This window comes from Callospermophilus lateralis, chromosome X, assembly GCF_048772815.1.
Source record: "Callospermophilus lateralis isolate mCalLat2 chromosome X, mCalLat2.hap1, whole genome shotgun sequence".
NCBI lineage: Eukaryota > Metazoa > Chordata > Mammalia > Rodentia > Sciuridae > Callospermophilus > Callospermophilus lateralis.
Window position 1 is genome coordinate 4,744,642 of NC_135325.1, and position 14,162 is coordinate 4,758,803.

The 14,162-nt window shown below is 39.5% G+C and overlaps 1 protein-coding gene and 1 pseudogene across 1 annotated transcript in view; one reads left to right on the forward strand and one right to left on the reverse strand.

Moving 5' to 3' along the window:
* Positions 1-5,053: 5,053 nt before the first annotated feature.
* The window catches only part of Asb9 (ankyrin repeat and SOCS box containing 9), a 32,779-nt gene continuing 23,670 nt past the window's right edge, over positions 5,054-14,162 (reverse strand). Inside the window, exons 5-7 of the mRNA XM_077107419.1 lie at positions 13,969-14,103; positions 12,047-12,238; positions 5,054-5,178 (exon numbers count right to left, since the gene is read on the reverse strand). Of these exons, the coding sequence (XP_076963534.1) occupies positions 5,054-5,178; positions 12,047-12,238; positions 13,969-14,103 (452 nt within the window). The remainder of the gene's footprint in view (positions 5,179-12,046; positions 12,239-13,968; positions 14,104-14,162) is intronic.
* LOC143639266 (small ribosomal subunit protein uS5 pseudogene) lies at positions 6,327-7,173 on the forward strand (annotated as a pseudogene).

Here is a 14,162-nt window from a genome sequence, read left to right on the forward strand (position 1 = left end):
TCAGTGTGCTTGTTCTTCGCTCACCAGAACAAGTCTCCAGATTGCATCTAACAGAAGGCCCCTTATCCTGCCTCCAAAGTTATGTGCCCCTGGCATTTGAAGTTGTTTGGGGGACCATCTGATAGGACTGGCCTCTCTGGTCATAGAGTAAGTCCATGCCACACTTAATAGGAACTGGTCACTCCCAGTGACATCACCAGGGAATCTGAAAGAAAATCAGGGTGTGGAAGCTAGGCTTTGAACAGAAAGGAAGCCCTATCCCTCTCTGAACTTCACTCTCTCAGGTGTGGAGATGAGCACTGAAGAGATGTCAAGAAATGCAAGGGACTGATGTCCCAAGGAAGATGGTCAAGATCTAGGCAGGAGGTGACCTGTGGCAAACTTAGGTGCATTTTGTAAGCATGTTACTCAGCTTCCCTTCTGGTTTCCAGAAACTATAGAGAATCCTCTAGTAAAATATCTTCCTAGTTGGAACTGACCTACCAAGGTGTACAGAAAAGTCATGAAGGACAACATAAGAGAGAACAGCACTCTACTACCACATCACCCCCTAGGCAGGAATGCCAATGGCCTTAAACTGCTAAGAAGTCCCCAAAAGGAATGGAGTCAAACCTGAGAAGTCTAATTTCCTGTCCCCATGTGCACCTTCATTTTTTAGCACCAAATCTGATGAATTCAGAATGATGTGATTAAGGGAAACATGTTGTCTCTTGACAGAAGTCATATGAACTTGACTTCTCTGTGCCTCAGATTTTTAGGTGTAAAATAGATATAACAGTACCTATCATAGAGTATCATGAGTATTATAGGGGGTTGATGTTTGTGAAATTCTTAGAGCCATGCTGACATAGAGTCATACATTAAGCACTATATATGTTTGATGAAATAACAAAAACAATCATTACTATGTTATTATATATTAAACTTGAGACAAATAAACATAAAAATTGATGACTATGAGCCATTAATAAGTATGGTAGGAAGAGTTCTAAGATGCTCCCAAGATTCTGTGGCTCTGATGTACATACTTCTTCTGCCAGTAATTCAAACACTAATCTAGGTTCTCCTATGAATAAATTTTGTAGATGTAATGAAGGTCTCAAATCACTTGAGGATAATGTCAGAATATTATTCACTAGGCCTGATCTAATCAGGCATGATGTACAGAGGTACAGAGTTTTTTCCACATGGTCATGGAATAGGAAGTCAAGAAGATGCATTCCACCTGGCCTGGAAGAAAGTCAACATTCATGCTAAAACTTCTGATGGAGGCAGTCACATAGCAAGGAATTGGGTGGTCTCTGGATGTTGAGAGCAGCCCCTAGCTAACAGCTAGCAATAAGACTGGGGCCTAAGTCTAACAACCACAAGGAACTGATTTCTGCCTACAACAAGTGAGCTTGGAAAAAGATCTGTGAGCCCCAGATAAAAAACCTTTGCTCTGACCACCACCTTGACGTCAGTGCTGTGAGACTGTGAACAGAGAATCCAGCCACCCTGTGCCTAAAATTCTGACCTAAAGACACTGTGATATGATTAATTTGTGTTAAATCACTAAATGTGTGATAATTTGTTACTCAGCAATAGAAAACTAGTATGGCAGGAAAGAAAGACCAAGAAAGAGACAGACAAAAACAGAAACATACACAAGAACATGAGTATTCTGTGTTGTCCTAAGTCCAGGCAGCTTCTCCTCTGCCCTACCACATTACAGGAAAAGATTTTACCAGCATTACTGACAAAGTTGGTCCAAAATATTCTCAGTTCAGCAAAGAAAAAGTTCATTTGCCATACCAAGTTGAGCTCATGGGAAGGTTCATTCTGTGCCCACCAACATCACTGGCAGCACAAGGCTGACTCATCCTTAGAAGCAGCAAGTTTGGTCTCAGTCTGGCTCAAATGATTAGGGAAAGGTCTGTGTGGTGTCTAGGCCTAAACTTGGCACAGCCTCCCAGTGTCACAATGAGACCCTTGACCTACAGACTTACATCTGGCTCAACTTTTCAAGAACTACTGGGAAATCAGGAAGGGGGCTTTTAGGACCCAGAGGCCAGAGCTTTGGAACTAAATGAAAAAAAAAAAATGGAAGGCAGAGTATGTAATGGTTAAGAGCTCTGGCTTCTGCATTAAACTCTGGCTTTACCATCTACTAATTGTGTGCCTTTTTTCAAGTCCCTTAACCCCTCTTCACCCCCATCTGTGAAATGGGGCTAGGAGTTTTGAGGATGCTTATAATTCACTAATGCATAATGCCTAGCTTTTAGCAAGCCCTCTAAAATGGGAGCTGTTATTTAGTTGCTTTTGATGCTGACCTGGTCTTACACTGAAGCCCTAATGCTGGGCTTTTATCATATTATAAAGGCCCAACCCTGTGCCCCAGAATAGAGAGCCTAAGCACATCTTGATCCCTTGTTCAGGAGCTCCTAGTGTCTGGCTAATGACTGATCATTCTAGCCTGGTACATGGAGTATCAGACCATGTCAATCAGCCCTTTACAAACCCAGAACAAAAAATAGTTATCCTTCCCTGGTCCCTTCCTCTCATTTTCTTCTTTTATCATAGCATGTATTGTGCTAGCAATGTGCACTGTCTAGCCAGTGTTTGTACTGAATAAAACCAAGCAAAATGTAATATAATGACAATATGAGATTAGTCTACAAAATATGTAAGTTTGCAAGCTAAAAAACAGAGAGAATGGTTACCATTTTAAAAAGATGGTTTCATGAAGCTAAGTTTACATCCATCATTCATGAAGGTAGGGTCTATTAAATGTCACTTAACCAGCTTTGATTATACAATTTGAGGTTTTGCCATACTAGGATGACAAAGCATTCAAAGGTGTATGTCACTTACAAATATAACCACATCTAGACTCACAAAAGGATGCTATTTAAATAGAATCTTCTTTCTTAGCATTGCTAAGTAAGGTGACTTGAAATTTCCCTAAATTACAATGAGAGAGGTGATGATGGTATTTTCCCCATTTGTGAGGATGACCATCTATTATATGGATTGGCAAATTGGTTAATTACCTGGAATATTTAAGAATAAAGTGCTGTTCTAGTAATTCTGTTACAATTGTGGATTAAACTCAGTGGATTTAGCTGAGGGAAGATTAACATAAGCCAAGGTCTGTCTGATGTATTCTATATGAAAAAAACAGGCTATTTTTTAAACTGATGTTTTCAAAAAGAAACTACAGCAAAATGCCTACAACTCCTTGTCCCTTGGAAAAAGATTTTTTGGCTACAGGGTAAGATTCAGGAAGTAAAATATCTTCATTGTTGTCACCCCGGTGTGCCTAGAATAGTGTGTGGCAGAGACATAGGCACTCACTAGAAAGTTCCTAAGTAAATGAACTCTAACAAACTAATGAAATGAAATTAATTATCAAGTGGCAGGATAGTGATGTTCATTAGCTGACTGAATTCTGAGCATTAAATGTATACATGGTCAAGTTAAGAAAAAAAAAACAGGAGGAAGTGAGGTTTTGTAGTCACATTTGAATTACTGGGTACTTTGGAAAAGAAGCAAACCTGGTGTTAGTGGAATCTATCACCACAAAGTTCTCATTCCTGAATGGAAATTTCCAGAGCCTCTGTTGTAAACCATTTTATGATGGATCATTTATGAGAAGCAACCCTTCTGCTTGTTATCGTGTAACAACAGCGCCACTTGCTGGGAGAACAAGTTGAGCATTTTAGGATAATATTCTGGAGGTTTTTGGGGGGTTTTGTGTGTGTGTGTGTGTGTGTGTGTGTGTGTGTGTGTGTGTGTTTTTCCACATAGCAAATTAAATTTAGAATCACAGAAAAAAAATGTATTGGAAATATCTTTAAAGATCACCTAGACCACATGTCATCTTATAGATACATATTTTCCTTAAGTAGTTACGGTATTTTCTTTCTTTCTATTGATGTAATAGAACCCTAAATTCATCTCTTAGAGACAGAATTGAAACTACAACCGTCAGTGTTAAACTACATCACAGGTTTCCCATAAATCTGAAACTGTAAAATAGTTAAAATCCATTCATTGAGCATCTAAAGAGCGCTGTCCAGTCGAGATTTCTTCACTGATCTGTGTCTATCTGTTCAGTTTAATATAGTAGTCAGTAGTTGTGGATATTAAAATATTTCTAATAACATTTATTTTACCTAATTTTATCTAATTTGAATTTGTTGACTAGTCACATATAGGTAGTGCAGGGTTTCTCAACCTGGGCACTAGTTACATTTTGAACTGGATAATTCTTTGATATATGAAGGGCTGTCCTATGTATTGTAGGATGTTAGCAGCATCCCTGGCATCTACGTGCTCTATGACCATACCATAATCTCTCAGTTGGGACAACCACAAGTGTCTCCAGACTACCAAATGTCCTCTGGATGGGAAGCAAAAATCACCACAGCTGAGAACTACTGGGTTAGTGACTACTATATTGGACAGGACAAGTCTAGAACATGTTCAACTTGTATATGATGACATTTTGGTTGAGAAAAAGAATTTGCCCCTACACTCTACTAGGGTGTAGTAATTTTTTCGTAATAACAGGAACAATTTTTAAAAAGTAAACAAAGAAATGTTTTATATTCCCATATCACAGAGATGGAGCCAGGACAATAATATTGGAAAATTCTGCCTTGGTCAAAATTCCCCAGGTTCACATCAGAAAACCTATATTTTATTCTGGCTCCGCTCTACTTGATCTCCCTGAGTTTTGGTGCATTACCTTGGAAAGGTAGTATATACTTCCCACATGGTAGGTTTTCTGTAAAGACTAAATTGAATGATGTATAAAATGTTCCTTCCTTAGTACTTATGATGTAGTAGATGTTCAAGAGAGTAGCCATTATTTCAGACACTCTTTCAAGTCAGGGGCAGGGGACATCTTAGTGCCTTCCAACCAAAAATATAAAGTACTCTAATGTGTTTCTATTAAGAATAAAAAAAAAAACTAGCCAAGCACTATAAACCTAACTTTATTTTAAATTCCAGTGGCTACAATATTCAATGTTTATCTGTTGTTTTTGAATCCGTTCCTTTGACTCAATTAAAGGTGTAGAAGGAACCGTTTCAGCTCCTCCGGGAGAAGGAGTCCAGTTATCTTATGATGTTGCTGGATGCCAAAGCACTTCCAGATTCTCAGGCGGCATAACTGCATCAAAGAAGGGGGCCCTGGGGAAAGATCACGAGACAAGTCACACACTGGTTTCATTGATCTAAGACTGCTTTTCCTTTCCTATTTTAAGCATATAAAATTCAATATTGTTGTAAGTAAATAATATGGTACAGTTTAAGACTATTTTTGTGGAAGGCATTTTTAAGCCATGTTGTCTCTTTTGTGGTATCTAACTGAAATAAGCTCATTTGGGTTTTAATTTAGAACAGAGTGCAAGAAATTTAAAACTTAGCCTTACTAACAAAAGCTTAAGAAAACTAATTTAGGAATTACACAGCTACACGAAATTTCTAATAATGAAAACAAAAATCATGTTTAATGGCATTGTTGTCTTTTACTTTCAAAATAAGGTAATATTTCTAGAAGCAAGCATGTCTTTTTTATAATCTTAGCAATTTATAAGATATTCAAATAAAATGAGCGATCAGTGAATCACAAGTGTATGCTATCTTATTAAGTCACATTTGCTTTCATATTCTGTATTCAGAGCTATCCCAAAGCTTCAACTCATAGGTAAAAAGTGAACTAGCATAAACCTTGCCTGAGGAACATTCAAGAGTTTACATTTTAGGATGGTGGCTTTCAACAGAGAACAGGTGGGGAGAAGGAAGAAGTACTTGCTCCCCAGGGGACACTGGGCAATGTCTGAAGCCATGTTTTATTATCACAGCTTGGATAAAGTGCCATTGATATCTAATGGGTAGAGAGTCAGGGATGCTACTAAATATCCTGCAGGATACAGGACAGCTCCCAACTGACCCAAAATGTCAATAATGCCAAGGTTGAAAACCCCTGTTACAGAGTAAAAGGATAGGGAATGATTTTTCACTCCATCCCAACTCCCTGCATCAATTTGTAATGGAAATTCTCTTTGAGTTATTTTAAGGAAAACTATAAACCCTCAAAAATTCCATAAAACAGTAGCCCACAGTCCAGGCTGCACTTTGGAAGTGTCTGGGGATAGGGATCTTTAAACTACATGATGCTGGGCCCCATCCCAGAAATGGTGCTTCAATAATTGTTGACTGGGGCTTGTGCATCTGTATTTTTTAAAGGCATGGGCCCTGGTTCATTTTATTGTGCAGCTAGGGTTGAAGATACAATTGAAAGGAAACTGTAGCCTTCTTCTCTGGAAAAACACCAAATGGCGGATGACGTGGGTGCAACAGGAGGTTCTGGAGGTCCCAGAGGGGCCCCGGAATGGGTGGCCGCGGCGGCTTCTGCGGAGGCTTCAGCAGCCGTCTCCGAGGCCGCCCGGCTCGTGGAGGCAAGGCCGAAGACAAGGAGTGTATCCCGGTCACCAAGCTGGGCCGCCTGGTCAAGGACATGAAGATCAAGTCCCTGGAGGAGATCTGTCTCTTCTCTTTGCCCATCAAGGAGTCTGAGATCATTGACTTTTTCTGGGAGCATCACTCAAGGATGAGGTTTTAAAGATCATGCCTGTACAGAAACAGACTCGTGCTGGCCAGCAGACCAGATTCAAGGCATTTGTAGCTATTGGGGACTACAATGGTCACGTTGGACTGGGAGTAAAATGCTCCAAGGAGGTAGCCACTGCTATCCGAGGGGTCACCATCCTAGCCAAGCTCTCCATCGTTCTTGTGTGGAGAGACTATTGGGGGAACAAGATTGGCAAGCCTCACACTGTCCCTTGCAAGGTGACAGGACGTTGTGGTTCTGTGCTGCTATGGCTCATCCCTGCCCCCAGAGGTACTGGTATTGTCTCAGCTCCTATACCCAAGAAGCTACTGATGATGGCTGGTATTGATGACTGCTACACTTCTGCCAGGGGCTGCACTGCCACCTTGGACAATTTTGCCAAGGCCACCTTTGATGCCATCTCCAAGACATACAGCTATTTGACCCCTGATCTCTAGAAAGAGACTGTGTTCATCAAGTCTCCTTATCAGGAATTCACTGACCATCTTGTGAAAACCCATACCAGAGTCTCTGTACAGAGGACCCAGGCTCCAGCTGTGGCTACGACATAGGGTTTTTATACAAAAATAATAATAAAGTGGATGAAACCCCCCCCCCAAAAAAAGAAAGGAAACTGTAGCCTCTATTTTCCCATATTGCCACAAGCTACAGGGTAAACTGTCATCTCTCAGGTGACATAGAACTAGGAGAGGTAGAAATAGAGAAACATAATTTTTTTAATGAACTCAAGATTTTAAAAGGGCCCTAACAGCACTTTCAGAATGCCTTTGTTGGGATTCAGGGCATCTTTCAGATTATGTCCAGTGTACCCAAAAAATAGACTAACTGATGGCAAAGAGTAGTCTGTCAGGAAATATAACTTAATCTAATCTCATTTAGGATTATCAAAGGATATGATTCATCACGTGTGCTAGATACATTGTCACGGACAACTGTAGGAAATAATGATAGAAGCATTATGAAGAACAAGACCTCAGAAGAAGCCCAATAGAGAATTATGAAAAGCATGACATCAGAATAAGGTCAATATAACTACTGATGACAACAGAATAACTGTTAACTAAAAGATCTAAACAGAAACTACTCATAAGAGAAAAACACAAATATCCAACAAATATCTGAAAAAATGTTCAACATCTCTGGAAATCAGAGAAATGCAAATCAAAACTACACTAAGATTTCATCTCACTTCTGTCAGAATGGCAGTGATAAATAATACAAACAATAGATGCTGGTGAGGTTGTGGGGAGAAAGGAACACTTGTACATTGTTGGTGAAAGGAAGTCTAGTAGAATAGAGGAAGGAGAATGGGGGGGACAGAGGGAAAAGCGGGGACCGTGAACTGAAATCAATTTCTATGCATGTATGAATTTTTTAGGATGAACCCAACTATTATGTATAACTATGAAGCTCTAATTTAAAAAAAAAAAGAATAGCTGCTAACTTTTTACAACTGTAGTTCTAATTCCATATAAACAGAGCTTAAAATTCACTACAGTTTTAGAGCCACTTGCTGGCACCTACTTTGCTCAATAATAAAATCAGTTCACTGTATTTATGAATTGGCATATTCCTTTGGGTCTTGCCTTTTTTGCTCCCAGCAATACTCATAATGCTTCAAGGCCAAAGGGCATTTGGGGTGAAGGTGTTCCTGTCATGCTGGGCTGAGAGTCATGTTTAGTTCTCATTGTGTTCAACAAACACTGGTTTAGCTGCTTATCAAGAATAATGGTATTCTTGAAATCCTTTCCCTTTCCCTCTGAAGAAGGGGAAATCCTGCCTTTTCTAACAACCATGCAAAGACCAATTCAGAACATGGCTGTGTTTCACCTGATGTTCTCCTGTCACTACACCATTGAAAGAGGACAGTAATTTAATTAAGCCGCTTCCCTGAGCACAGAGAAACAGGTGGACTGAATCAACAGGGACATCCAGACAGAAATTGCTGCATTCAATTTGCATGTCCAACTTTCTGCACTTGTCTGGCACCATTTCGGGTGATTTTTCAGCCTGATGGGAAGTGACCTTACCAGAATCCCAAAAGTGGTGCACAGAGGCAAAACACATCATTCTCTCCAGGGGCAAATTATACTTTATCTATTTATCTATTTATTTATGGTGTTGAGGATGAAACTCAGGGTCTTGCGCATATTAGGCTTGTGCTTTAACACTGAGCTAGGGGCCACAGGCCCCTCAATTTATATTTTGTAAATCAGCTATATCCTTGGCTATACTGTCACCATGTGAACTGTGAAGCAAAAGAGTTAAAGGAACCGAAATCTCTAGGAATGGTTTTGGGAAACAAAGTAGAAAGAAAGAGCCAGAAAAGGCCATTTGAAATCTTAAGAGATAAACTATACTACAGAGCAATAGTAACATAAACAGCATGATATTGGCACCAAAACAGACCGGTAGACCAATGGTACAGAATAGAGGACACAGAGACTAACCCACAAAATTACAGTTATCTTATATTAGACAAAGGTGCCAAAAACATGCATTGGAGAAAAGATAGCCTCTTCAACAAATGATGATGGGGAAACTGGAAATCCATACACAACAAAAGGAAATTAAACCCCTATCTCTCACCATGCAGAAAACTCAACTCAAAGTGGATCAAGGACCTAGGAAATTAAACCAGAGACTCTCCGTCTAATAGAAGAAAAAGTAGGCCCTAATCTTCATCATGTGGGATTAGGCCCCAACTTCCTTAATAAGACTCCTATATTGGGCTGGAGTTGTGGCTCAGTGGTAGAGCGCTTGCCTAGCATGTGCGAGATGCTGGGTTGGATCCTCAGCATCACATAAAAATAAATAAAAACAAAATAAAGGTTAAAAAAGACTCCTATAGCACAAGAATTAAAACCAAGAATCAATAAATGGGATGGACTCAAACTAAAAAGTTTCTTCTCAGCAAAAGAAACAATCTGTGAGGTGAATAGAGAGGCTACATCTTGGGAGCAAATTTTACCCCTCACACATCAGATAGAGCACTAATCTCTAGGGTATATAAAGAACTCAAAAAGCTAATCGTGTGTGTGCGCATGCACACACACACACACACACACACACACACACACACACAAATAACCCAATCAATAAATGGGCCAAGGACATGAACAGACACTTCTCAGAAGAGGATATTCAAACCAATCAACAAATATATGAAAAAATGTTCATCATCTCTAGCAATTAGAGAAATGCAAATCAAAATTACTCTAAGATACCATCTCACTCCAGTCAGAATGGCAGTATTATGAATACAAACAACAATAAGTGTTGGTGAGGATGTGGGGGAAAAGGCACACTCATACATTGCTGGTGGGACTGCAAATTGGTGCAATCAATATGGAAAGCAGTATGGAGATTCCTTGGAAAACGAAATAAAACCACCATTTGACCCAGCTATCCCTCTCCTCGGTCTATATCCAAAGGACTTAAAAACAGCATACTACAGGGACACAGCCACATCAATGTTTTTAGCAGCACAATTCACAATAGCTAAATTGTGGAACCAACCTAGATGACCTTCAATAGGTGAATGGATAAAGACACTGTGATATATATACACAATGGAATATTATTCAGTAATAAAAGAGAATAAATGGCATTTGCAGGTAAATGGATGCAGTTGGAGAAGATGATGCTATATGAAGTTAGCCAATCCCAAAAAAACAAATGGTGAATGTTTTCTCTGATATAAGGTGACTGACTCATAGTGGGGTAGGGAGGGGGAGCATGGGAGGAATAGATGGACTCTAGATAGGGCGGAGGGATAGGAGGGGAAGGAAGCAGGCAGGGGGTTAGCAATGATGGTGGAATGTGATGGACATCATTATCCAAAGTACATGTATGAAGACATGAATTGGTGTCAACATACTTTATATACAAACAGAGATATGAAAAATGTGCTGTATATGTGTAATAAGAATTGAAATGCATTCCACTGTCATGTATTTGATCCACTTCTTTTTTTAAAAAAAATAAAATCTTAATAGATTATTTGACAGAGAAGGAGATATATATGTGTGTGTGTGTGTGTGTGTGTGTGTGTGTGTTAAAGTCATAATATAGGATATATATATAATAATATAATATTATATATATATCCTATATTATGACCTTAAGGAGCCCTTAGGTGCTTTTGCATTTGTGGACACCTTTCCCAATAAAAATATATTAAAATTATATTCATCCTTATACTATGTTGGTATAAGGATGAATATAATCCAGATTGAGTTTTATTCGTTTTTCCTTCTGATTTTAAAAGAAATTAAGATATTTCTGTGGGCCTTGAGGCACTAGAGGAGAAACTGGCCCTGTATATATGCATAGCATTATTTGAAAATAAGAAATCACCAAAATGCAGGTAGAATTGCTCAGTAATTATCTTTCTTACTGTTTAACATAAAAATGTCTCTGTTTGATTGTTCCTTCTGCCTGGGTCAGTCTTCCCTAGCCCTACCAGCACCAACAAGGAATACAGGCATATGCCAAGATGGAAGCTTGGCATGGCAAGTACCCTGTGGCCATGGAGAAGGAGGAAGAATTCCTTGGCCTACTTTATATAGTTCTATTCAGAACTGTCCCAAATTTTTAGTATGTGGGGAGAAAAAACAGATTACATGACATAAAAATCCTTGTAGTGGGCAAGTCTGCTTCAAAACTCACAACCCCTAAAACTTGACATAGTCAACCCTCTGGTAATAGAGTAGGTGCTGAGCTGGCTGCTGAATTGCCTCTTGAATAATGACAATTGCAGTGAAGTGTCTCCCCAACCTGAGAGATCTTTGTTTCCCATCCTAGATCCACACCCCAAGAAAGTAACCCTCCTCCTGTACACACCACTCAACCACAATGTTTAGGTCTTTGGGTTAAGAGTGTCAGTTCTTATTTATGAAGGAGTATGAACTTATTGTTGGTTCACTTATAATAGTAAATGTCTATGAATTGGTGTGAATTATTAAAGAGATACCCTAAACTCTCTATTAGCTACATTTTAATCCCATAATTCAAATGTCCAATAGTCTGTCCCCTCTGTGGTACAATAAGACATCATGGAGCATCATGGAACACCAAAAAGGATTCTGCTGCATCATTCTAAAGTATGTTTTAGATAACTTTAATCTTTAAATTCTTAAATAACAACTTAATTCTTTGAAAACTGGACTACTACATATATGAACATTAGAACGTCCCAAACAGCATGTCTCTGACATGCAGAACAATAGGAGGGCCATTCACAACATAATCAATATCGCACCCTGTTAAATACTAACTAGTCATAACTTCCCCACATTTGGGGATGGCAGAGGGTAAACTTATATAGGATTGTTAGTCAGAACTTAGTAAGTACCTGCCTCTTACTAAGGCTGGAAGGAGTCTTTATGGATTAGAGCTTAAGTTCAGGCAAAGGAGAAGCACCTTCTCTCTCCAAGAAGAGCTGAGTCAGAGGGCTCTCTGGAGGCACCAGCTCCACTGGACGTTTGCCTTCAGCATTCTTGGCCCTGGTGTCTGCTCCAAAGTCCATGAGCAGGCACGCCAACTCCTCACTGCATATCCTGGCCACTACGTGGAGAGGGGAATCCAGACCTTTGCCTTTGTTCACACCTGCTCCTAAATAGTCATAAGAACAAAAGAGGGTCAGCCAAGGAGCAGAGTCCAACCATCCCATTTCTCAAAGCACAGAGCCTCAAAATTCTCTAAGAAAGCTGATCCATGGTGAACATGGCAATTTGATCATTTGATTCTATTTAATATTATGAGAAAACCATTTGACAATGTGCCTGAATGTACAGCATGAGCTAGCTACCGTATTAAGTGAAAACTGTGCCACTGAGCATTATGTGTCAGCATGATAGATAAAAGAAAAATCATGGTGGCATGAAAGCTGCACACTCATTATTTAAATAGTCTGAGTACTGGCCAGTATAGGCTCAGAAGGAGGACAGATACTAAAGTCCTAATTATACCAAGTAGCCAAATGCATACACTGAACAATCACCACAGGTTTTTAAACCTGGGACTTCAAACTGTGTGATTTGGACTATAAAAAGCAATCAACTCATAAAGACATCACCTAGGTTGGGAGAACCAATTGCAACATCAGAGGGAAGGTGGCCAAGTCTCCTCTTCATGAGTAAGGTGTATTTGTAAGACCATCTCCACCTAATTCCACACTGATAGTCTTGACAAATCCCCACGTGGTCCAGATCTTGGCTCTTATTGTGACATGTGGGGACACGTGGCTTTGCCTGAGATGCTGTCCCTGCAGCAAAATGAGAATCTATATCCCCTCAACAAATGTGAACTTAATTGAGGAATGAATGACAAATATGGCCCTTTTTTGGGTTGTAGCTTAAAATCTATTTAAGGTGTTAAAGAAAAATTAAATTATAGCATTTGCAGGAAAATAGATGAACCATTTTGTTAAGTAAAATAAGCCAAACCCAGAAAGTCACAGGTTGTATATTTTCCCTCATATGTGGAAGCTTAAAAGGAAAAAGGGAAGGGGGTGAATCTCATGAAAATCAAGAGGAGATCAGTAGAGGAAAAGAAAGGGACCAAGGGGTGGAAGAAGGGAACGTTCAGGGGAGTGATACTGGCCAAATTACATTGTTATATTGTGTGCATGTAACAATAAATCCCACCATTGTGTGCAACCATACTGCACCAAAAAAAAAAAAATGAGAAAAAAAAATCTACCTAGGGTGATGGGAGAGAAAGAGAGAGAAAGAGGAAAGACAGAATGAATGAATCTCCTAATTCATAACAATGGCTGCCAAATGAATGGAAGGCCAAAATATACCTATAAGACCATTCATTTCTAAGACTCCTGGAGTCTTAAAAAATGAATAGAATTAAAATGTGATAAAACGGTGAGAAGGGGGCTAGCTAACAGCAGGGAGATGAAAAGGAAAATGAGGAGTTTTCAATGAAAATGTTTACATCAGGCTAAAAATTGGGCTAGTTCAATTTCAAAATAAAGAGAACTAGTGAAGATGGTCCCAAATTGGAAGACTCAGCCCAAATCCCACAGCACTGCAGTTTATGCAGGGCCTAATCATAGACTGGGCAAAGGAAAGAGAAACTAGTGATCATGGAAGTCCACCCCTGGGAGGAGGTATCATCATCATCATTATCATCATCATCATCATCCTGATTACAAGTCAAACAACTAAAGTTCTAACAAAATAAAATAACTCCCTATAGAAACACACTCAGTACAAACTCTGATCTGGCCCAACTCCACTGCCTGTACTCTTTGCTACAATAGAAAGATTTTTAAAATACATTTAATTTACTTTTCATTTTCTTTCCTTCTTTTGGTTTGTTTTTTGTCCTACCTGACTCCAGAAGCTTCTTGACACAGGCTATCTGCTGGTTTTCACAAGCCAAATAGAGGGGTGTGCCCAGGTGGCTGATGTTATGGTCAATGTCGCCCCCATGAGCTGCAAGGGTCTCAATGCACTCCGCATGGCCTACAGTCCAAAGCAGGAGTAAACAGTTACAGCACATGTTCCCTTGGCTAAGGAAACAA